The sequence below is a fragment of the Mirounga angustirostris genome, unplaced genomic scaffold (assembly GCF_029215605.1).
Source record: "Mirounga angustirostris isolate CCGP_5_RB_7025 unplaced genomic scaffold, mMirAng1.0.hap1 SCAF_7, whole genome shotgun sequence".
NCBI lineage: Eukaryota > Metazoa > Chordata > Mammalia > Carnivora > Phocidae > Mirounga > Mirounga angustirostris.
Window position 1 is genome coordinate 26,036,798 of NW_026991715.1, and position 26,192 is coordinate 26,062,989.

General features: G+C 38.2%; 1 protein-coding gene across 4 annotated transcripts in view; it reads left to right on the forward strand.

The window, feature by feature from the left end:
- CDC42SE2 (CDC42 small effector 2) overlaps positions 1-26,192 on the forward strand; it is a 181,350-nt gene that overhangs the window by 129,409 nt on the left and 25,749 nt on the right. For all 4 annotated transcript variants that reach the window (XM_064595866.1, XM_045870213.3, XM_045870212.3 and 1 more), the window contains one exon: positions 14,892-15,235. In XM_064595866.1, coding sequence (XP_064451936.1) covers positions 15,182-15,235 — 54 coding nt within the window. In that variant the 5' untranslated portion in view covers positions 14,892-15,181. The remainder of the gene's footprint in view (positions 1-14,891; positions 15,236-26,192) is intronic.

Below are 26,192 nucleotides of genomic sequence, written 5' to 3' on the forward strand. Positions count from 1 at the left end.
TTGAATCCCTGGAATAAATCCCCTTGATCAGTGTGTGATCCTTCCAGTGTATCATAGAATTTGGTTCACTGATGTTCTGTTGAGGATTTTTACATCAGTGTTTATCGGGAATATTGGGCTGTAATTTTGTTCTGTGGTGTTTTTTGTCTCATTTTGGTATCAGGGTAATACTGGCCTTATAGAACGAATTTGGAGTATTGTTTCTTTTTCAGTTTTTTGGAATAGTTTGAGAAGGATAGGTATTAACTCTTGTTTAAATGTTTCATGTAATTCAACTGTGAAGCTCTCTTGTCCTGGACTTTTGTTCGTTGGGAGTTATTTCATTACTGATTCAGTCTTAATAGTAATGGGTCTGTTCAGATTTTGTCCTTGAGGCAGACTTTTTTTTTTAAGCTTTATTTGAGAGAGAGAGTGAGAGAGCTCATGCACGAACACCAGTGGGGGAATGGCAGAGGGAGAGAATCCTCAAGCAGACTGCCTGCTGAGCATGGAGCTCGATGCAGGGCTCAATCTCAGGATCCTAAGATCATGATCTGAACTGGAATCAAGAGTCAGACACCTAACTGACTGAGCCACCTAGGTGTGTAGTGTATTCTTGATTTTAAGTTTTTTCCTTTCAACACTTTGAATATTTGTGCTTCTCTCTTCTGGCTTATAAAGTTTCTGCTGAAAAATCAGGTTACAGTCTTACGGGGCTTCCCTTGTATGTAGCTAGTTTTTTGTTTTTGTTTTCTCTTGATGCTTTTAAGATTCTTTAACTGCTCAGAATTTGATTACAGTGTGTCTTGGTGTGGGTGTCTTTGAGTGTATGTTCTTTGGGACTCTTTGCTTCTCAGACTTGGATGTCCTGTTCCTTCCTCAGGGAGGTTTTCAGCTATTTTCTAAAAATAGGTTTTCTGTCCCTTTCTCTTTGTTTGCTCCTTTTTGGACTCCTATAATGTGAACATTAGTTATGCTTGATATCCTAGTGGTGCCTTAAAGTATCTTCATTTTTTTTTTTTTTAAGATTTTATTTATTTATTCATGAGAGAGAAGGAGGCAGAGGGAAAAGCAGGCTCCCCAAGGAGCAGGGAGACCGATGCGGGACTCAATCCCAGGACTCTGGGATCACGACCTGAGCTGAAGGCAGACGCTTAACCATCTGAGCCACCCAGGCACACCCCCCCCCTTTTTTTTTTAGTGTCTTCATTTTTTGAATTACTTTTTTCTTTTCTTTTTTTTAAAGATTTACAAAAAAAAAAAAAATTATTTGTGAGAGAGAGAGAGCCAGAGTGGGGGGAGGGTCAAAGGGAATGGGAGAAGCTGACTCCCCCTGAGCAGGGAGCCTGACATGGGGCTCTATTACAGAACCCTGGAATCATGACCTGAGCTGAAGACAGATGCTTAACTGAATGAGCCATGCAGGTGCCCCTCTTTTTGCTTTTTTCATTGGGTGTTACCACTATGCTGTCTCCCAGATTGCTGATCTGCTGTTCTGCATCATTCAACCTGCTATTGATTCCTCTAGTGTATTTTACATTTTAGTTATTGTATTCTTCAGCATTGATTTTTTTTTTTTTCCAAGTATTTTTCATGACTGAGTTTTTACTGTGTTCTTTCTTTTCTTGAGTTTGGTTAGCACCTTTGATTACTTTCAACTCTTTATCTGGTAGATTGCTTATCCCTGTTTCATTTTCTGTTTGTTTTCTGAGGTTTTGTCTTGTTCTTTCATTTGGAACATACTCCCCCTGCCTCCTCATTTGCTTTAGTCTCTGCTTATTTCTGTTAGGTAGGTCAGGTACATCTCCTGGTCATTAAGGAGTGTCTTCATGCAGAAGATTTCTGTGGGGCCCTGTAGCATAAATTCCCCTGGTCACCTGAGTCATGTGCTCCAGGAATGTTCCCTGTGTGGTTTGCATTTACCCTCCTGTTATGGATGGGTCATGATTGATGTGGACTTGCTGGTGTGCAGGACTTTCCCTTGGTCTGTCTGTCTCTTGAGGTCTAGCCACTAACTGCTACATGCACGATGGTAAACAAGGCGGGCCTACGTCTTATCTGGCTGAGAGGCCCAATCATGACTGCTGTAGGTGCTCTGATATATATAGTTCGCCCACAGCGTGGCTGGCTAGGAGGCCATGCTGCAGCAGCTGGGGTTTGCTGGTCTTTTGGGCAGCTTGCTATGAGGTATGTTTGTGTTTGTTATGGGAGTTCTAGTATGTGGGACTGGTCCCCCAGTGCAGGGTGTTCAGGAGGGGCTCAGGGCCAGCCAAGGCCACTTGCCAATTGTGGTGGGCGTGAGAGGGGTGCTGTCTGGGAAGGACTCCCAAGTTGTGTGGGTGGGTTGGGTGAGGTGAATACACAGGACAGTGTTGGAGCAGGGTTAGTGGTGCTACCGCAGTGGATGGAGAATATCAGAAATGGTGCTCACAGGCCAGCAAGGTAGAGGAGGGTAAGAAAAGGGACACCCACAAGCACTTTGCTCCCCAGAGAACATGCCAACAGATTGCTACCCCTCTTTTACTAAAATCCGTCAGTGGATTTCCTTCGCGGGTAACCTAGGCACAGCTGCGTCTGTGTTGGGACTCTGAGCCATTGAGATGAAGCATGTCCTTTAAGAGCAGAGTCTTGGCTTCCTGCTGCCCTTGGCTCTCGTGGATGTAAGCCCCATTGGTTTTCAAAGCCAGACATTGTAGGTGCCTGTCTTTCCAGTGCAGGACCCCCGGCCTGTGGAGTACCATGTGGGGCTCAGAACCTCACTCTTCAGGGATGGCTTCTACAGTTGTGATATTCCTGCTGTGGGTCACTAGGCCTGGGGTGTGGGTCCTCACTAAACTGCCTGTCTTCCTCTTCTGCCCTCTCAGTATGGCCTTTTTTTTTTTATGATCCATTCTGCTAGTCTTGAGTTAATTGTCAAAGATAGTTGTTAAATATGTATTTGTGGATTTTGGTGTTTCCCTGAGAGAAGATGAGCTCAGGATCTTCCTATTACACTTTCTTGATCCCACCTTCTGAAGTTTGTTTCTGTTATCCAGTTAAGAGGTGGTATTAAAGGGTTATTAATTATGTGATTGGAGTAAAGAAATACATTTAAAAGATGCTAAATGTGGGTATACTTTTTAATTTCCTCACTGATAAACTGCACTTAAAGTTTAATAAAGCAATGGAAGACTTCATTGATTATATGACATTACAGGTATTTTATACTTTGTGTTTAAGTATTCTTTGTGTTATATTCAAATTGAACTTGTTTGACTGTTATCTTTGAGATTATCATACTGTAAGATAGTCTATTCTAAAATATTTTTTATATTTTTACATGTAAAGTATCAACACTATTTATAGAAATATATTAAATTTCATTCTGGGTTTAGAAGATAAAAGGTGATAGAGAAGTATTTTTTCCTTATAATATTTTCTCTAAGCAACCAAAAAGGACTTTAACCTTTTTGGTTAATCTCAGTAGCTTTTAACCACTGACTAGAATCCCACATAGATACATTTTTATCATTTCATGTGAATTCTAACTTAATTTTTCTTGATTTTAGTAAAACATATACCTTATTCTTGTAAAGTTCATGTGTGGGTAAGGAAAGAGAATAGCAGATTAAATTTGAGAATGTCCTTTAACTTTTGGGAATGTTATTTCATCATGTTTTAAAAGTTATATGTAAATGCACTTAGGGTATTCATAAGAAGAGCTTTTTAAAGATAACAGCAGGTTTTCTCCTTTGACAGCTTGAATTTTTCTATTATTTTAGTATGCCAGAGACATTAAGTTTTAATGAACTTAATCTTTAATCTGCCTATAATATATTTTACTAAAGAGTTTAGTGACTTTTCTTTTGGAAAAATACAGACTCATTCTGACTACAGACAGCATATTGTATTGCTTGCTTTTCTGTGTTCCTGAAAACACAGGTCAAGATACCATGTTCCGATATGCAGTTGATGGTATTGACTTAATTTTGTTTCTTCTCATTTCCTCTGTAAAATTAGCAAAGGATTTCAGTATGATATTTTCTAGAATTTTTTTAAAAAACCTGTGGAAACAGTTCTGTAGATCTGTAGATTAAAAAAAAAAATTCTCTTTGGTAAGGGTGAGAAAGATCAGCTTTGTGTATAAATTTTATCTTCTTGGTACCAGAAGCAGTAGTTACGCATTATTTATTTTGTAAGGATTCCTGTGGTTTTTATTTGTACTGAATTTGATATATCTTTCTTGTTTTTCTTTGTAATAAAGCTAATGGTATAATTTTTGAAATCTTTTAAATTTTCCTGGCTTCCTACTCCACCTCTGTATAAATTCATATGAGGCATCTTTTTCTACACTAGCTTCCTTTTCTCCTCCCTGTCTACCCTAAAAAGAGGAAAATCTGTTCAGCCTCAGTGACAACCGTATAGACCTAAGTAACTGTTGAAAAAATAATAATTAATGATTAGTTTGACTGAGAGCTGTAAATAAATTGTAGTCTGGTTAGTCTTTGGCAGTGACCATGCTTTTTTTTGCAGGTGTTGTCATTGTTGATCTTTAACTTACAAATGATGTGGAATAGATAAGTAAAATGTGATGTGTACAGCTTTTTTGTTTGTGCTTATAACTTCCATCTGGAACTTAAAAGATAGTATGCACGTACATAATTTTTAAATATTTTTTTCTGTAGATATTGTTCCCTTTAACAAGAAAATCTTTGAACCATTTTAAACTTGGATGTGCTATGTCTGGTGTTAGACCTGTTATTGTTTGATGTTTGACTTGAGAGGAAACTTTGATAACCTAGTAACATGAGTCAGCTCTTACCTTGTGCCAGATACGATGTTAATCACTTTGATAATACAATTTGATGTTAATTTTTATGGCGGGGTTGGGGTGGAGAAATTTAAAACAGCTAAGAGAGCTCTTTAAGGAGTGTGACAGAGTTCTCTTGTCATACCAAATTAATCTTGTAAAAGTTTGTCCCAGCCAAAGACAGCTGAGAATACCTCATTTATTTAGGGAAAATACCAAGTTAACAAAAAGTCCTCAGGCAATTATCACAAAGCAAGTAGGAATCAAATATAAATCACTGTGATCTTTTCTCCCTGGGATGAATCTGGAACACGGTATCAAAGCCTGGTCTCTGTCTTACCTAGTTCTATACCCAGATAAATGACTGCAGTTTGTGCTCATTTGACTTTACCTCCTCAGGGGATTGATAGGAGATTCCATGCCTGCCTAAGAAGCCTGAATTACATACTTTTCATTCTTCAAGCCTTTTAATTACCTTCCTTCAGCCTTGCTTTTGCAAAACAGATTTGGCAGCCAGTTCAGGCAGTAACTAGGTACTCAACAAGCATTCCCTTCTGAAAGTTTAAATCTCTGATACCAAGGCCTTTTATACCAAGAAGAGAAAACCTGACTAAATACAATTGATTATATGAATGTGTTTTTAAATAATTAATAACCAGTAGATGAAGTTAGAATTACTTAAAGTATATACTGAATATCCTTTTATTGTTGATCTTATTGTAGGACATAGACATACAAATAATACATACATTTAAATTTGCTTTTGTGGAAAATATGTCATTGCTATCAAAGGGATTAATTTAATTGGCATAAGTAAGCTTTGTTTTTCTTTACCTTATTACTGGTCCTGCTTCATTTTCCCTGTTAAATATAAGTGCTAATAAATAGACTCATGTATTTCTGTGTGTGTGCTACTCCATCTAAGAAGGGAGATTAACTAGAAATATTTTTGTCCACCTGCCTGGGTAAGCATCAAGGAAGTTTATCTCTGCTCAGTTCTCTGGGTGGAGAGAAAAATAATGATGTAGCAATGATGATGATGATGGTAACAGTAAAAACAATACCATTTATTTGTTTATTTAAACTCATTGTTTGCCACCCTCTGTACTTAGCAACTTTACTTATCTAACTAACCCTCACATAAACCTTTGAGGTAGATAAAATTGTAAACTCCATTTTATAGAACAGAAAACTGAGACACACACAGGTTAAGTATCTTGCCCAAGATCAGACAGCTAGTAGGTGGTGGAATCCAGGATTTGAACTTAAGCTCTCTAGGGCACTTGGGTGGCTTAGTCGGTTAAGTGTCTTCCTTCAGCTCAGGTCATGATCCCAGGGTCCTGGGATAGAGTCCCACGTCGGGCTCCCTGCTCTGCAGGGAGTCTGCTTCTCCCCCTGCCGCTCCCCCACTCGTTCTCTCAATCTCTCTTGCAAACAAATAAAATCTTTAAAAAAAATGAACTTAAGCTGTCTAGTTTCAGAATCTAAGTTTCAACACTATATCATACTATCTTTCCAAGCTTGCACTTCCACAGAAATGTGCAGTATGAATGTGTAGCATCCATGTGGTATGAGAATTGCGAGTGAAGAAATTAAAACTTAAATTTGATTTTGTGAACTTCCCCTTGTGGGTATCTAGTGTATGTGCTGCTGAAGCGAGCACACCTATGGGCATCTAAGTATTAGGAAATGCAACTGCTTTGTAGGGATTCTTCCTCAACCAAGGAGTACTAGACTTTCACAGGAAAAACAACCTCCCAGTGAAGATGAGCTCATAATGTAATTACAAGGAAGTGGTCCAACATGAGGGAGAGTTAGCAGACAACACAAGAAGGCTAATTAGAAGACTAGGATTGATTTAACAGAATAATCAGAAGAACACTATAAAATGAGTCATTAAAGTGTCTAAGTTTAAAAGATTAAGAGATTGAAGTAAGTGAATTTGCAAAAGAACCACATAGAATTTGTTAAAATGGAAAATTTGATTATTTAATTAAAAGTCAATAATTGGGGAAAATATTAATAGTGAAAATTAAATAGCAGTTGAGAAACAGTTGAAAGAACCCCAATAGAAGTGTATCTAAAGCTAGAGATTCTATGAAATTGGAGTCAAATGGAAAGACAATCTTTAAAGTATCTTTAGGGAAAAAAACAAAAGTGTACATTCAAAGGACCAAAACTCAGATTAACAGTGAACTTCTCATCAGCAACAGTAGAGGTCAGAATAATATCTGCAGAGGACTGAAGGAAAAGCACTGTTAACCAAGAATTTCATACTTAGCTGTTAAGCTCTCATGCAAGAATAAGGGCACAATATAGAAATCGTGTTAACAGTGTATCTGAATAAAGGTTAGATGGGAGATTTCTGTTTTGGCAATTCTTTTATAAGTAAATTGTTTCAAAATTGAAATTAAAAAAAAAACCCTCACTGTTTTAGAGAAACAACTGGAAGCTTACCACTTGCAGGTAGTCATTAACAGCATGTATTATTGAAAAAACTCTTAAAGTATGTACTTTATGAAGATGGAAGTTCATCTTTAAAGGAAGGATTGAAAAACAAGGAACAGTGGTTATCAAAGAAATTGGTGCAAATGTCGATAACCATTGATTATCATCATCATTCTGTACTTCCATGTGCCAAGTCTTAAGTATTTTGTCTAATTCACACAACAGCCCTATGGTTATAGGTACTTAACATTTTTCTGAACTCAAGGACACCAAATTCTCCTTTTTGAAGGAGCTCATTCAGTCCCTGGCACACTGAGTGAAAAGGGACAAAACCAAGTTATGTCTCTGTGAAATTTGAGAATTCTGAGTAAGAGAAAATCTTTAAGCCTTTGAGAGAAGGGAAAATTTTTCACCTAGAAAGCAAATTAGAATGTCACCAGCCTTCTTAGCAACTCTGGAAGGTAGAAGATCATGAAACAGTGCCTCTAAAATCCTGAGGGAAAAGATCTTTAACTTGATACTCTGTGCTCAATCAAATGTCAAATGCAGGGATTTAAAACATTTTCCTTCCTATGTACCCTTTCTTAAGAAGCTACTGGACTTGGAAGGTATAAGTAAACCAACTATTTTCACATGCAAAAAGCTACTGGAGTATGTGATTTTGCAAAATAAGCAGAGGAGGATGAAGAAAAAGGAATATGTAATGATTAGAAATCGGAAAGGAACTGAGGGAACATGCCTAGACAGCAGCTAGTTAGAATTAAAGCAGGAGGCCAGGTTTTGTGAAGAAACAAAACAAAACAAAAAAAATTTTTTTAATCAGTATGTCTACGCATATGGTTAGGTATTTGGAAATTACAGGTCTTTTGCAGCTCTAATTAAAAGTATTTTACAGTTCTGATATAGGTACATAGAAAGACTAAGCAAAGGGGCACCTGGGTGGCTCAGTCGTTAAGCGTGTGCCTTTGGCTCAGGTCATGATCCCAGGGTCCTGGGATGGAGCCCCGCATTGGGCTCCCTGCTTGGCGGGAAGCCTGCTTCTCTCTCTTCCACTCCCCCTGCTTGTGTTCCCTCTCTCACTGTGTCTCTCTGTCAAATAAATAAATAAAATCTTTAAAAAAAAAAAAAAAAGACTAAGCAAATAAAAAAGCTCAGCACTTGTTAACCTCAGGGAAAAGAAAAGATGATTCAAGAAGGGATAGCTGATTCTAATACGTTACTTATTTCAGTAGTAGCAATTATAATAACAGAAACATTGAATATTGATTCAATGAAAAATTATAATTATCTAGTGGTAACGGTGATGGTGACAGGGAGTTTGAAGGTAGGAGGTGATGTAAAAAAAAAAAACCTATCAATCTATTTTAACAGAAAGGCAGTTTAAATTATTTACAAATCGACAATTTAAGAAGTAGCATAAGCATCTTATTTATAAGTACCAGAAGGAAACATGTTGGTAAGTTAGGAACAACTACAACCAACAGATGAAGAGGAATAGGTTAGAGATTTATCTTTTTTTTGAGATTTGCCATTTTTGATAACTTTTTATTTCTTGAATTTAAAAAATCTATGTGCTTGTATTATTTTGAATAACACTAAAGATTTGTTTAAATGTAAGAAAGCATTGTACAAGTATGGTTTTATTCAGAGAACTGCCAGTGGTAGGATAGAATTCAAATGTGTGTTCCTTGGTGTAAACAGTGTGTGGTGGTACCACCCACCAAGAAAGTTAACATAAAACCAGATATGGGGGAAAGGGCAATAAATTCTATGTTTCAAATACCAGGTTTCAGGTAAGTAGGAGACTAAGTGAGATGTTCATTTGCAGGTGTATATAAATGTCTGCCTGGACTCAGGAGAAAAGTTCAGAGTGATAATAGATATTTCAGTCCATCACCTAATACACTGAGAGGCTATGTATCACATAATTGTTACTTCTAATTTGGCCACTAAAGAAGTATTTAAGGAGAGGGAATAATACAGTGGAAATGGGAAAAAGAAAAAGGGGGAGAGAGAAAACGAAAAGCAGAAAGAAAAGTACCAGGAAAGGAAAAGGAGAAAGATTATTAAGGAGAGGGAAGGAAAACATGGTAGTCATTCTCATACAAGAGGGAGAAGAAATGTGGGGAGTACAGCTTGAGAGAGTGGTATTCATGAACATTGCTTTCCTCTATGTTGGTATTGCAAACTCTTGCACATTTGAGCCAAAAAAAAAAAAAAAATCTTTCTTATATCTCTAAACATAATGTATATGTTTAGTGTTAAATACTTGAGTTTTAATTAAGAGGGAAAAAAGAAGATGTGAGGGGGAAAAAGTCTGAGTAGACTGTGAAGATGACACCTAACGAATAAAATATCAGTGATTAATGTTCTGGGTGGCTCAATTGGTTAAGCATCTGCCTTTAGCCCAGGTCATGATCCTGGGGTCTTGGGATCGAGCCCCACGTCAGTAGGGAGTCTGCTTGTCCCTCTCCCTCTGCGTCTCCCTCCACTCGTGCGCGTGCTCTCTCAAATAAATAAAATGTTAAAAAAAAACAAAACTGATGAAGAAAACACATGTAAAGCCTATACACTGAAAACTACAAATTATTGGGTATGTCATGTTAATGAATTAGAATACTCAATATTGTTAAAATGTAATTATCCATTATGTAGTTGTTAGTATGAATGCAATCCCAATCAAGTGCCAGAGGCTTTTTTGTAGAAATTGACACAAACTGAATCTAAATGTATATGGAAATATGAAGAACCTAGACAGTACACAAAAAGCGTAACTTATAAAAGACAAAATCAATAAACCAAACTATCAAAAAACAAACTATTTGAAAGATTTTTTTTTAAAGATTTCATTTATTTATTTGAGAGAGAGAGCACATGAGCAGGGGGAGGGGCAGAGGACGAAGCAGACTCCCAGCTGAGCAGGGAGCCCATGTGGGGCTCCATCCAGGACTCCGAGATCATGACCTGAGCTGAGGGCAGATGCCTAACCCACTGAGCTACGCAGGTGCCCCAAAAGATGTTGTTTAAAAAAAGAATGCCTGGGAAAAGATACTCCCAGTACTTATTTTGGACAATGGACTTGATCTAGAATATGTAAAGAACACAGTTGAATAAGACAACTAAATTAAAAAGTGAGCAAAAGATCTCAACATATGTAACCAAAGAAGATAGATGAATTACCAAACAAGCTAAAGAAAAGACTATCATTAGTTATCATCAAAGTGCAAATTAAAACCGCAGCAAGTTACTGCTTCATACCCACTAGAAAGACCAACACTGAAAAGACTGACAACTGTAGAGCAGCGGGGACACTCCTGCATTGCTAGCAGAAGTGCAGAATGGTACGACGGATTTGCAGAATGGGTGAGCCGTTTCTTACCAAGCTGAAATTAAACGTAGAGTAAGACCCAGCATTTCTATTTCTAAATTACTCTGGAGAGAGGAAAACCGATCCAAGTGCAGAGTGTAAGGAGGAGAGGAAGCTGATGGTGGAGAGTACTACTGCAGTTTTTTTTTAACTCATGCCAGTCTCTTTGAAAGCCAGGAGACTGAGCTTTTAATTCAGAGAGACTGCCAGTCACTGAATGGCCAGATAATTCACTTTAAACTTTTTCTAAAATTTTGTCTCGTGAACCTGTGCATTTGTGAAATACCCCGTCTGGTGCTGTAGACCAGTCTGACCCCTTATATATGTGTGGAATGTGCTGAGCTGTGTTTCAAGCCAAATTTAGATGTTGATGTTGTTGCAAAGTGACACTCCTTTTATTGTCTTAAGATTTTAAAAGTACAAGGTTTTCAAAATGGAAATGTTTTAAGCAACTGTCAGCTCAAGAAATGGAAGTAACTATAGTTTATATATTACTAGGGAAATTGTTTTGTGATAAATTTAATACTTCTCTCCAGGTGTTCATATATAAATGTTTTAAGTATGCACTTTTGAAAAATAATTGTGACAAGGAAGTTTGTTTAGAAAAGGAGGAAGATGGAAATGTATTTGCATGACATTCCAAGGCGTGTTTGAGACATTTTTAGATTCATGTATTTACTTAACAAATATAGAGCTGTGGAGTTGCAAACATCTGCTTGGTTTGAAAGTGCATTTCATGATTATCTAGGTGGAAATAACTTAAGCTGTATATCCTGTCTGTCTTATTTCCAAAAATGAGGCAAAAATTACTGCACTTTTAAAAATCATTCTTTAAACACAAGGGAGGAGGAAGTCTTATGAATGTCATTTTCCAAGGTACATGTGAGTGTGAAATTGTATATTTTAAAAATCACAAATTAATGAATAGCTTTACTCTAAATGGGAACGAGGTCTGAATTTGGAACAAGGAAAGGTGATAAAGTATTATGGATTGTATATTAGGAAGCTCTTTATTAATTTTAAGTATTAAACAGAACACTTAGAAGAAACGGGTACCTGGGTTGCTCAGTTGGTCAGGTGTCTGCCTTTGGCTTAGGTCATGATCTTATTAGGGTCCTGGGATCGAGTCCCACATCAGGCCCTGCACAGTGGGGAGTCTGCTTCTCACTCTCACTCTCCTTCTGTGCTCATCCTCTCTCTCTCTCTCTCTCTCTCTCAAATAAATAAATAAAATTAAAAAAGAAGAAACTACACCTCCCAATCCAAAATTAATATTTGAAGATGGTTTCTGGAAAACATAATTTCCAAATAAAAACGAAATTTGCCTGACTTTATATGTAGATAAGAAAATAGAATAAATTAAACCATAGATTTTTAAATATCAAATTTCAAATCCAATAGATTTGAAGTTTTTCCATGTCTGTGTTGCAACAGTGATGAGCATAAAGAATTTTCAGTTTCAAACAAAGGTATATTTGTTTTCATAGAATTGGTTAAAAGAGACTTCATTTCACAATGACGTCTTTTTTCATTAAGAAATTTTTCTTATTTGTAATGAAGTACAGTTGAAATAGTAGTTTCTGGCTTGCAGCATAGTGATTTGGCAGTTATATACATTATGAAATGCTCATCAGGAGAGAAGTGTAGTTACAATGTGTCACCACACAGTTATTACTGTATTATTGACTGTATTCCCTATGTTGTGCTTTTTTCATCTTAATGACTTATTTATTTTACAACTGGCACAATGACTTCTTAATGCCCAAGGTCTTTGATCAAGGTGGAATTAAACTTCTTAAATGCAACACTAAATAATGTTCCTGTTATTGTGAATTTAACCCTTCCTCTTAGATTCTTCCTAAGAAGGAAGTAAGAGTTTCTGAACCTTCACAGTATTTACCTAGTTCACTGACAAAGTCAGTTACAACACTGCCACTTCTTTGTTTTGGAAGTTTGGGTGAGATGAGGAATGTTCATCCCTGCTTAAAAATAAATCTTCCAGGTTCTGAATTTTAACTATGGCAAGAATGTAAATTTTCTTCCTTCTGATCTTCCTCCTTGAACATAGGCTTAAATCTTAACCTCTCATAGGGGACTTGTCCAGTGGACTCAGTAGAATCAGAGTCCCACGTTTGTGACATTAAACATACATGCATTTATCTTTACTGAAGAATTTCATCCATACAGATACAAAGATGACTGTCATTCGTGTCTTACCAGGTTTCCAGTCATGGCTTTGGAGAACACAAAAGGGAGGAATGTTATTTCACTTAATGTTCAGGGTGTGTGATCCTGTAATGTAGCTGTCTTTTACTGATTTATAGTTGGGATAGCTTATAAATGGACTATATCTTTTTCAGAGATTGAGAAATATGTGATATGTTTGATTACTTGGGGCAAAAATGTTAATACACTCTTTGAGTAATCTCATTAATGCATCTTTGGTCTTTTCATTTCAGGGATGGCTCTTTTCTTCACTGTATCTGCCACCCTACCATGTCTTTTCTGGGAAATATTTCCTACATTTGTTGACTCTGCTTCTTTCCCTTTACTCACTTCTCAGCTCTCTCTAATCTGATTTCTGCCGGCACTACTTCAATGAAGTTGATGTAACCAGGACCACCGAGTATCTTCTGCCCATTCTGATGGACAGTTCTCTGTCTTGGCTATCTCATCAGCAGTTAATACTGTTACCAACTTCCTCCTTGAAACAGGCCCCAGTGACACCACTTTAACTGGTTTTCCTCCTCTCTCTCTCTCTCTCTGGTAATAGCCAAATATTCTCGGTAGACTTTTCTTCCTCTACCCGTAGTTAAATGATGCTATTACTTAGAGTTCTCTATTAGACCCTCTTGGCTTTTCATGATGCAGCTTTCCTTAGAAATTAGGATTCAGGAGCACTTGGATGGCTCAGTCGGTTGAGTGTCAGTGAGCTTGGGTTTCTCTTTCTCCCTCTCCCTTTGCCCCTCTCCCCGCTCGCCTGCTTTCTCTCTCTCTCTCAAATAAATAAATCTTAAAAAAGAATTTAGGATTCATGGCTTCATTTATGATCTGCTGGTAATTCCGGGACTTTTCCTTGGCTTCACAACTGTACATCCAGAGGTCTTTACTTGATGGTTGTACTAGGCTGCAGGTGATAGAAATCCACTTCAGTGTAGCTTCAGGCTAAAGAGAGAGAAACACAGCCTCACAAAACCAAAGCTCAGATGCATAGCTCAAACTGGTCTTAGGGATGAGTGGAAGTAGAGATTCATGTCCTCTAGACTTCCTCCTCTCTCTTGTCTGTGCTTGTCGGCATTATTATCTCAGAACAGTCATCTACATGAAGTTTGGAATTTATTTGGCAAAAGCCTTTCTTAAAGTCAACAGCTTGGCAGTCACGAAGAAAGGATAGGTTCACTCTTTGCCCAGCTCCACATAGAAAATGGCCTGACAGGGATGCCTGGGTGGCTCAGTTAGTTGAGCGTCTGCCTTAGGCTCAGGCTGTGGTCCCGGGGTCCTGGGATAAGAGTCCCGCATCGGGCTCCCTGCTCAGCGGGAGGCCTGCTTCTCCCTCTGCTGCTCCCCCTGCTTGTGCGCGCGTTCTCTCTCTCTCTGTGAAATGGATGGGTGAAATCTTTAAAAAAAAAAAAAAAAAAAGAAAAGAAAAAGAAAAAAAAGAAAATGGCCTGACGTGGATTCTGAATGACTCTGTTGGTTAGCTACTTGTGGGATATAAAAAACTGTTTTTACTGACACTGATTCTGGTGATGGTGGTGGCAGGAATCTAATGTCTTAATTCACAAAATGAAGCCAAAATTAGACCCTGTCCATCTTTCATGTTCAATTTCAACTTCATTGGAGAAGCTGCTAGTTTTATTTATGGTTATTGATGAGTTACAGCTGCTTAATTATCTAAGAGTTGATTGTTCTACCAGTTACTTTCTGGGTTGTCTTTGAGAATAGAGATTCAGGTGAGGAAACCTGTATGAAAATGATCAGTATTTCTTCTTGGAATTTGAGACTTTTGTATGGCTATAATAGTGTTCTAGTTTAGTGATTTAAAAAAAATAAACTTATTAGAATAATTCAGAGTTTTATAGTCATAAAATAGGATGCTCTATGAAGGCAGGGATTTCTTATTTCACTGCCATATTCCTGATACCTGACAAAGTGTTCAGAAAATTTTGTTGAATATCAGTTTATTAAAATTTTGATTTTTTTTTTCAATGCTTTTTGGGGAAATAATTTTAATTTTGTCACAGATTTAAAAAAATAAAAGCATCTAAGGATAAGTAACTTGTTTTCTTCTATTTTTCTTCTTTTTAGATTACCTGTTAGACGCCCTGAGTCAAGACAACAATTTTTATACCTTCCTGGTGGTTGAGAAACGAGTCTCTGTAGAACGAGAAGCAAAGAAAGGAAAACAGATTGACTTTCTTCATTAAATTGACTGTAGATACTCGACTTTCAGGAACAAAAACACGGAGAAGTAATAAAATTATTTTTTTTTTTGGCATCATTGGACACTCAGCATATCAAGGAGCTTGCTTTTGAAGCTTCCTGAGCCAAGATTTGAAAACTTCATTGGTGCTCATTTATACCGTGGACTTATAAGCATGAGTGAATTCTGGTTGTGTTTCAACTGCTGTATTGCAGAACAGCCTCAGCCTGTAAGTATGAAGTAATATGTGTACAGATTGGGTGGGGTGCTTATTAAACATACCACTGGTTCTCAAGCTGGGAGTCAGGACCCTAGCAGTAATTGCAGGGCAGATCTCAGGAGTGTCAGAAAGTAGTTCATGGAACTCTGAACATCTGGTTAAAAAAAAAAAAGAAAAACTCTTTTGAGTAAATACTGAGTGTCAAGAACTGTGCCCGCCCACTGTACATGGCTGAGGAGGTTGTCTCCTCTACCAAGTAGATGGCTTCTAGAGGAACAGTGAGGGGTTGACACCCCAACTTGAGGTAAAAACAGTGGAGTTAGCCTTGAAAGTCAGTGGGTAGAAGAATGTGGCAGCCAGACTGCTCACATCCTTCTTGACCTACCACTTCTTTTTCCTCTCAGCAAGCATCTGAGGTAGATACCATTACCCTTATTGTTCAACTGGAATAGATACAGTTTTTGCTCAAAGTTCTATAGATAGTAATTGGTCTTAGGTAACTTTTTGGTGCATGCCCCACTTTTGTGCCTTCTAACCTGTGCACTCATATTGTTGCCTCTTCCCAAATCTTGCCCTCCAAGTCAATTTTCTGTTCATCTTTTAAGATGCCTAGATCAAATGTCACTTCTGTATAATCTTCAGCTTTTTCCTGACTTAGTCATTATCTCATGTGTATTCCCACTGGCTCATTACTTTATTTTTCTATTATAGCCTAGAACTTCTTTATGGTAAATAACTTCTACAGTCTCTCCACCACATTTTTAGTTCTTTAGGGGCTCTGACCAGATTTACTTTGTATTTTCAGGATCAAATCTATTATCTTGGAGCATGTAGCTTTACATGCCAGTTGGTTAACTGGCTGGCTGGCTGAATAAGTGAATTTATATTGTTTCATTTACATTTGTAAGAACATAAGTGGAAGAATGAGGTGTAATCTTGAAGTCTTCTCAGATCTTTTTTGAGCCTTTTCCTGGGCATGTGCAGTCACTTTGTAATTTTCCTCAAGTATGCAGTGTTTGTTTTGAACGTCCTAGTCTTTCATGTTTGGCTCCCAGAAGGGGAAAAAGTGAAAAATGAAGAGGGTTGGAGGGAGAGGAGAAAGGATGCTGGCTTTTAAATCCCCTACAAGTGACTGAATTAGAGGGGGAAGTGCAAGGACTGCCCACCTCTTTTGTCCTTGGTGATGAGAAGCACAGATAATTGAAGGAGGGGTTCATTTTTGCCCATCCTGGCTCTACAAGATGTGTGTAAACTGCTCTAGGAAACAGCTAGGAGTTGGGGATGGGTAGCTGCTACTGTAGTAAGAGCTGAAATTAAATGTAGTTTATCTTCTAAGTCTTCCCCTGGACGTTGCAAACCTTGAACAGACTCCAGAGTTCTAAAATAGTTCTATCAGACAGATTCTGCCAATGCATTTGTTGTGGTGGGATGCAGAATCCTTGTGCTACTTACTTTGCCATTTCCCCTTTTACACCTTTTATAATTTTGTTTTTTACATTTGGCTCTTTGGTCCATGAAATATGCAAAATTGTTCTGTGTGGTGTGAGGTAGGGGTCTATTCTTCCATGCTAATCAGCTACCTACAGTTTATTAAATAATCTTTTTACTAGTGATTTGGGATGTCACTTTTACTGTATGCCATGTTTTCCTGTATTGAAGGGTCCATTCCTGAAGTCTTTTATTTTTTTGGTGCATGTGTTTATACCTGTGCCTCTACCATACTGTTTTAATTGCTGTAGTTACTAAGTAAATTTTTGCTATATCATAGAGAAAATCTCTTTCATAGGTGTTTTTTCAACTGTATTGGTAATGTCTTGTTTTGTGAGCTGGTTTGTTGTTCCGTGGTCTCTTATCAGATTTTTCTATTCTTTTTCTTTAGATGAAGTATTTCATAATGCATATTTTTAATACTATAGGTGTTTACGATTGCATTGTACATAGAGTGTAATTGAGATTTGATGTCTTCAAAATTCTGAACAATCCCTTTGAGAAACATGGCATATGTTTTCATTTATATAGTTCTTTTCATATTCTTTTAGTAAAGCTTAAAGATTTCATCAATAAAAATGTGCACATTTCTTATTAGATTGGTTCTAAATATTTTAGGGTTTTTTTCTTACTGTTGTGAATCAAATTCTGTTCTTCAATTACATTTCCTAATAAAATTTTTTTAGTATATAGGAAATGAATACTATTTATCCACTAATCTTTTAACCAGACATCTTACTGAACAGTTTATATTTTCAAAATACCTTTGTATGGTGACAGGTTTTTTTTTTTTTTTTTTTTTTTAGTCTTTTTCTGATGAGTGAATGTCTTATCCTGGTATCTTACGCATTGACTAAGATCTCCAGCATAATGTTGAATAGTGCCAGTGATGTGTGAGAAAGGGAGAAAGGAAATGGGAAAGGTTCTAATTAAAGCATAATATGAGTTTATACTTTAGTGAATGTGTGTTTACCTGTACATTTAAGTTATCGTGTGTAATTTGTTATCAACGATACTACCAAGGATTAAATTTTCACCAGTTTTTAAATTAGGGAATTTTTAAATTCTATTGCCATATTGTTTTAGTACGCCTTGTAATATTTTGTTAAAAGTCAGAAATATGGTAACAGTAAAGGAACTAAGGTAAACAGGCCTTTAGCATGAGGTTTTATGTTTATCTGTCTCAGTGTTGGGCCATGTTTACTGAAGCTGTAGGTATAAAATAAAAGCAGAGGATAAAATTTCCGCTGGTGTCCTTGTTTTTGTGCCTCGTTTTCTTTGGGTTTACTTGGAGACTTCTTAAATAAGGTCTGAGATGTCTCCTCCTTTCAGTTCTCCTCTTATATAGAAGCATATTGATGTGTTGATAGGGTGTGGGGGCAGAAGCATTATGTGCTGTTGTGGTTAGGTTTCAGTTTTCTAGTGAGCCTAAGCCCCTGGGCTGTTACTCCCAGAAGTGCTTTTTAGTGTTTTGTTTTGAACTCCCTGGTTGAAGCAAAAACCTTAGAAGGGACTGGAATTGGGTATTTCTCTTTCTCTATATGGAAGGCTAAGCTGGCTGGCGATTGGATATTTCCCTTCCCTGGAGTTGGTTAGTTTATGGTAAAACCCCAGCCCATTGACTCTGGTAAAAGAGTGTGTCTTGAGGGTTGGCTTGTTTTGTTTTGTTTTGTTTTTTAAAGATTTATTTGTTAGAGCACAAGCAGGGGGAGTGAGTGGCAGGAGAGGGAGTAGGGTCCCTGCCCAGACGGGAGCCCGAGGCGGGACTCGATCCCAGGACCATGGGATCGTGACCTGAGCTGAAGGCAGACGCTTAACTGACTGAGCCACCTAGGTGTTCCAAGGGTGGCTTTGTTAAGAAGAACAGAATACCCAGCCTTACTGAAAAATGTCTATTTTTCCTTTTTCTTTGCCAAAGCACAAGGAGATGTTACTCTGATCTTCACTTGAGAACATGGTGGAGTTCTTGGAGGTAAAACTAAGACTGGGCCCCCCTGTGGTTTTTAACTCTCAAACTCCTATACGTTCCTCTTCTACTAATTCATCAGATGCAGTTTACATTTTCCTACACTGGTCCTGGATACCTGGAAGTTTCTCATCTTGGGTTTCTGCTCCGATGAGTTGTGATTTTCTTTATCTGTCTGGTTTTGGGAGCAGCGGTTCTCTCTGTGATCTCAGTTCTCTAATGGATCTGAGAAGAGTTGGTGGTTTTCAGTTAGTTCAACTTTTTTCTTGTGTGTGGATGGGAGTGAAACTACAAACTCCTTATGTGCCACACTGGAAACCAGAAGTCAGTATTGTATTTTTTTTTTTTAAGGTTTATTTATTTATTTTAGAGAAAGCACGCGAGAGAGCGTGTGTGTGTGTGTGTGACAGAGAGAGAGCATGTGCGCGCAGGGGGAGGGGCAGAGGGAAAGGGAGAAAGAATCCCAAGCAGACTCCCCACTGAGCACGGAGCCCAACACAGGGCTCCATCTCACAACCCTGAGATCATGACCTGAGCCAAAACTAAGAGTCAGATGTTCGACCAACTGAGCCACCCAGGTGCCCCAATATTGCTGCATTTTTTAAGATTGATGTTTTCATTGCCGGTATTCGTAATGTATATAATAAAGTGAGTCCTGGTACAGTATGTGATGTAGGTATAGTCACCAATAGCTAAAATAGGAAAACATAGATTAGGAGTGTAAACAACAGGAGCAGAAGGCCTTGGAATTACAAATATGAGACTTTAGAAATACATTTTCTGCTGCACAAAGGATTCACAATTTGAGGTTTTTGCATACATATAACATGCCAGTATTGTGTTATTGTTGAATAATATAAATTTGTGTGAAGTACCCCATAAGAATTCAATGGGCTGTGATTTTTTTATTCTTTTTGGCCTGCTGAGAAAAATAACACAAAACTTAACAGGGCCATGTGGTTATTATGGTACAGGAACAGCTTGCTTATTGGCATCAGAAAAACATTTAAAGGGTGCACTAATAATTTTATGTATGTTTACAGTTTACAAAAACAGATCCTTGCAGTTCTGTGAGACAGTATCAGGAGTGCCTTTTTTGAAAGCTGCTTGGTCATCTCTAAAGTCTTCTAAAATATTTACTGAAATGAAAGTGCTGCACGCCAACTCTCCCACTCGTTCTTTGCCGCCCCCTGCTCTTGCACATTCCACGTATGAAGAAGAAACAACCCAATATGGGAAGAAAACAGAATGCATTTTTCTGTGTGGTGGCATAAGAATCATACTTTTTCTTCCTACTCCTTCAATTTAGCACAGCACAGTACAGAGTATAATAGAGTCCCAATTTTTTTGAGCCTTGGCAGCCCAACTTTTCAAGTTAACTGTATTTTATAAATGCTGTAGTTGCTGTTGCTAATTATAGCTCAAGTTATAAATTTAAAAGTGGGTGGTTGCTGCCTTGCAATTTAATTTTTTTTAAAAACAAAAGATCTGTCAGCTCTTTATAGGTTTGTAGTGATTCTTTACCTACTTATTGTGCATTGGAGTACTGGTGGACTTTTATTAAAATATAATTGTTATACCAAAAACTACAAATAATTAATGTATACAATCTGATGAATTTGGACATAGGTACATACTTGTGTTACCATCACCACAATCAAGGTAATAAACTTATAATGTAGCCTCAAAAACAATATCAATTACATCCTTCCCCCACTTTTCATTTCATGGTATTTTGTAATGCTGTTTGTCTCTGAAATGTGTTACTTTAATTAGACATACACACACAGTCACCATATGTTCGTGCATATACTGATGCTCCAGGGTTTCTACAGTGAGCTAGGTACTGATGAAATGACAATGAGTCAAGCAGACATTGTTTCTGCCGTCATGGCTTTCACTCTAGTGGAGGAAAAACTTAGTGAATAAATAAGTGTATGTGATGTCAGGTGATGATAAGTGCTCTGTGGAAAAGAAAAGCAGGGAACGAAGATGGAGAAGGAGAAATAGGGGTGTTAAGGGTGTCTAGGGAAGGCCTCTCTGGTGAAGTGATACTTAAGCAAGGATGTAAGGGAATAAGGCACAGGAGACTCAGAGGAGCATTTAGTCAGACTAGAGAGTGCAGTGCAAGGGCTCTGGACGTGCAGTTTGTGTGTGTGAGAGAGGAGCATCCGAGAAGGCCGAGTGGCTGTGAGCCCAGGGAACAGTGCTGGGAGAGAAGTTCAGAGAAGTTGCTAAGGGCCTGCTTATGGGTGGCCTTTCAGGCCATGAGAAGACTTTATGGTATCTGTTCTTTATGAAATGGGAGATCATTGAATGGTTTTGAGCAAAAAACCAAGTAGAACATACTCTTTTTCCAATGGTTTGAATGTTACTCTAAGCTCAGACTGAGAGTTAACCCTGACTGACCAGACTGTTACTCTGGGCCGGTGAGTTACTTCCGTAATGCACACTCAGCCAGGGATTCTTTTTTTTTTTTTTTTATTCATGAGAGACAGAGCGAGAGAGAAAGGCAGAGGGAGAAGCAGGCTCCCAAGGAGCAGGGAGCCCGATGCGGGGCTCGATCCCAGGACCCTGAGATCACGACCTGAGCCGAAGGCAGACGCTTAACCATCTGAGCCACCCAGGCGCCCTCAGCCAGGGATTCTTGATCAGCCTGTAGAGTGTTCTGCAATAAGGCCGTTTATTCCCTCTGTGGCTTTTCTTTCTGCCATTTTTGTTGTTGTTGTTGTTGTTCTGATGTAGTTTTAACCTATGGTGTGTGTGTGATGCTGCTGTGCTGGACTGGCCGCAACAAAACAGAGCATCGTCATCCGTGTTTTCAAGTGTTTGAGGCTTCCTCAGGGGAAATGGTTGAGGAATTGGAAGGAGGATGGCATGCGTCACTAGATGTTTAGGAATTGAAAGAAGACTGTAGACATCCTGACAAGCATCCAAGCCCTGACTGCAGCCTGAGAGGATGAAGCAACAATTCTGTGGAAAGTCGCTAGAGGAAACTAGCTGAGGGCACCTGTATGATTTCAGGTGATTGATATAAAGTAGAGGAGCTCTGGTGGGTGCCTCTCCATAGATGCTGTGTTCTAATGACCTCAGATGGCACGTTTGTTTAGAGCCTCTCTTTTCATGAAGCTCATTCCATATGCCACATACGCGGTATGAGTATGGTAAAAATGTTATTTTCAGGGTGCCTGGGTGGCTCAGTCGTGGAGCGTCTGCCTTCAGCTCAGGTCATGATCCCGGGGTCCTGGGATCGAGCCCCGCGTCGGGCTCCCTGCTCGGCGGGAAGCCTGCTTCTCCCTCTCCCACTCCCCCTGCTTGTGTTCCCTCTCTAGCTGTGTCTCTCTCTGTCAAATAAATAAGTAAAATCTTTTAAAAAAAAAAGTTATTTTCATTCCTTTTTCTGAAAACAAAAAATGTACATGCTCCTGATTTAATTTCATGTAAAATCATGTAACCAAACACTCAAAACACTTAATAGGTGAATTTACTTAATAAAAAGGAAATTATCCTTATCAGTTGAGAAATGAAAAATATCCCTACTTTTTAGAAAGGTATTGCAGAGGACTGGTTGAAATGTTTCCATTATAAACTAAACCTAGAAATTCCTGAGACTGTTTTATGCCCTGAAACTGCATGCCCTGCCTCAGGAGTGGCCACCATATTTCCTCATAGTCAGCTGCTTTGGGGTGTGGTGGTTTGTATTCCCTGTGTACTTAATATCCTGAGAAGAAAGCTGAATTTGTGTATATGTGCTTAAAGACAAATTAGAAAGGCTCTTGACATGAGGGTAGAGTGGAAGGTTTTTGCCCTTAACCAATTAGGAAGCACTGGTCAGTTAGTGTCCCTAGCATTTCATGTGAGTTCAAGTTTGGGGATGAGTGGGGGAAGGTAGTAGAAAGCCATTTAGTTTCAGAGGTTACAATGCTTTTATAAGTTGGTAAATGTTAGACATTTTTGCTTAATGCTTTTCTTAAATTGATCTTTGTTCAGTTTAGATTGGAGTTTTTTACTCTGTTCCTCAAAGTTAAGAAGCCATTTCTTAGCAAGCCATTGATGATTGCTGCCATCTTTAGTTACTTAAAAAGGGATGACAGTGGGGCGCACATGGGTGGCTTATTTTGTTAAGCTTCTGACTCTTGATTTTGGTTCAGGTCATGATCTCAGGGTCCTGGGATTGAGCCCCATGTCGGGCTCCCCACCTAGCGGGGAGCCTACTTATCTCCTCCCTCTGGCCCTCCCCTGCTTGTGTGCACTGTCTCTCTCAAATAAATACATCTTTAACAAAGAGGGGAGAACAACAGCAAAAATAATCAGTATTAAATGTAGATAATAGGTTATGAATTCCATGCACCCACCTCTCAGCTTTAACAATTTCATTTCTTATGTGGTCTTGTTCATCTCATTCCAGCCACTTTTGCCTTTCCTTTATTATTTTGAACACCAGTCCCAAGCATTATATAATTTTATCGATAAATATGTCAGTATTTATTCCTGTAAATGACTGTTATTTAATATAACCACATTATTCTTATACCAAAAATTAATCATTTAAATGTTTGTTTTACATCTAAACATATAATAATTATGAAACAAAAATATTAGGAAGAAAATATTACCTAAATTAAGAAATGGGACATTGCCAACACCCTAGAAGCCTCCTAATGTGCTTTCCAAATACACCCCTGCTCCAACACTTGGAGGCAACACTATCCTGGTTCTTAGAGTAATCACTTACTTATTGTGTTTTATTATTTTACCATCTATGTATGTATCCCTAAACAGTGTAATTTAGTTTACCTGTTCTAACTTGAAATGGAGTTCTGTAATCTTTCTGTTTTCTGTAATCTTTTGTGTTTTGTTTTGTGTTTCTGTAATCTTTTGTGTTTTCTTCTTTAATTCAATATTAACTTTATAAGATTGGTCCATATTCATCCAGGTAGCTAAACTTCATTTTTCTTGCAAATTTTCTTGTATGACTACACCATAATGTATTTATCCAGTGTAGTCCTTTTGAAAATCTGAGTTGTTAGCAGTAATGCTCTTGTGCCTTTCTGTGAATGTGTTGTCAAGTGAACACATGCTTGAGTTTCTTTAGGGTGTATACGTAGGCGTGGAATCGGTGGCTTTGAAGTCTAAGGGCAGTCAGTTTTACCATGCCAGACCAAATTGGTTTAATATGGTATTGTCAGTTTACATTTCCACCAGCATTTTGAGTGTACCATTGTTCCATATCCTCATGAACACATGGTATTGACAGACTTTTATGTTTTTATCAGTCTGGGAGAAAAGTAATGGCATCCCTTTGAAGTTTTAACCTTGTGTTATCTTGCATTTTAATATAAGGGAGCGAAAAGTAACCTGACTTTTTTCGACTTTCCCGTTGTGAGCTTCAGGAATATACAGAAATCAGAGATTTCTTGAAATATAATTCCCCAGTTTAGCTCTTCAGACTTTTGTTCATCAGCATATTCCACTTTTATTTTAGGATAAGATCACTTCTTTAAGAGTACAGAAAAGACACATTTAGATAGGGGCATCTGGGTGGCTCAGTTGGTTAAGCATCTGCCTCCAGCTCAGGTCATGATCCTAGGGTCCTGGGATTGAGCCCCACAGCAGGCTCCCTCCTCAGCTGGGAGCCTGTCTCCAGCCCCTCCCCCCGCCCGCCTGCCCGCTTGTGCTCTCTCTCACTCATGCACTCTTGCTCCTATCTCAAATAAACAAATCTTTAAAAGAGACACATTTAGATAAATTGAAGCACATTAGCTAAGACATCCTGTAGCAGTTTTCATTTTTGTAATTATTTCAAGTACGGGTATTAGTTCAGTGCTTTCTATTTTGTCTTTTAGTGTTGTAGAAATACTTGTAGTCAGTAGCCACCAAGTATCCATGTCAACCTATATATCAAATATTAGTAGAGCTTAATTTTTTTAAGTTTATTTATTTATTTATTATCTCTATACCTAATGTGGGGCTTGAACTCACGACCCTGAGACCAAGAGTTGCACACTTCTCTGACTGAGCCAGCCAGGCGCCCCAGTAGAGCTTAATTTTAAAAAAGAGGGAATGAAAATCAAAGTTCTTCTATTTTCCTCTTACTTCCCAGCAGATCATTTTGAGTACCCCTCAGTGAGTATATCCCGTGGTATAGACTCTTGAATACAGATGGGTCAGATCATGGAGCTCTGGCGTTCAAAAATAAGATTGTATTATCTTCTTTGTGATTAAAAATACTGCTAAAAGGAAAAGAAAGGGAACTCGGGAAGAATTTTTTGGATGAACCAGGAGGGGAAAAAGCCCATTGTGGTCAAATAATTAAAAAGTATATATGTATATGACAAGCCCCAACTTAATTTTTTTTTCTGTATGCTAGTTAGAAAATCCATATCCTTATGTTCATAAAGAAAGTCTTCCTCATCTAGGAGGTCATGATCTCACCAGAGATTGTATTGTGAGGTGATTGGAGGTGAGCTTGTATTAACTGGCTGCTTATATGAATACTGAAACATTTCTTAAAAGGTCTATTGTTTGCAAGTCATCTGACCACATCTGGGATATTAAGTTGTTTAGAAAACACTATCTTCAATTATAAGTTGTGTCCTTTGTGTAAATAGTGTGAAAGTCTGCATCATTTCATAAGGTGAATTCTTTTTTAAAGATTATTACGTATTTGAGAGAGAGAGAGCATAAGCAGCGGGGAGGAGCAGAGGAAGAGGGAGAAGCAGACTTCCTGCTGAGCTGGGAGCCCCGACTTGGGGCTCCATCCTAAGACGCCTAGATCATGACCTGAGCCTAAGGGAGATGCTTACTTGATTGAATCACCCAGGTGCCCTGAGGTGGTGAATTCTTAAAATGGCTAAAATAAAGGCCCTTCTAAAATATCAGCCCCATAAGTTCTTTTTTACTGAATCTTGGGTTTTATAAACCTAGAAACAGCAAGAATGAAGAAGATTAAGTCTTAATATGTCTAGAGTTAGTGTGGATTGGGTTCTCATTCTCACATTGTCTTGGTATAATATACAACCAGGAAAGTAAGTAATAATACTGTTAAGGAACACAAATTTTATTATATTAGAGGTTAAAAAAAATGGGTATACTAGGCAGGTAACAAACCATTAATTGTCCATCAGCAGATGAATAAAGAAGATGTGGTGTGTACATATACAGTGGAATATTATGCAGCCATCAAAAAAGGAAATCTTGCCATTTGCAATGACGTGGATGGAACTAGAGGGTATTATGCTAAGTAAAGTAAGTCAGTGAAAGACAATTATCATATGATCTCACTGATATGTGGAATTTGAGAAACAAGACAGAGGATCATAGGGGAAGGGAGGGAAAAATGAAATAAGACAAAACCAGAGAGGGAGACAAACCAAGAGACTCTTAATCTCAGGAAACAAACTGAGGGTTGCTGGAGTGGAGGGGGGTGGGAGGGAAGGAGTGGCTGGGTGATGGACATTGGGGAGGGTATGTGCTATGGTGAGCATGGTGAATTGTGTAAGACTGTTGAAT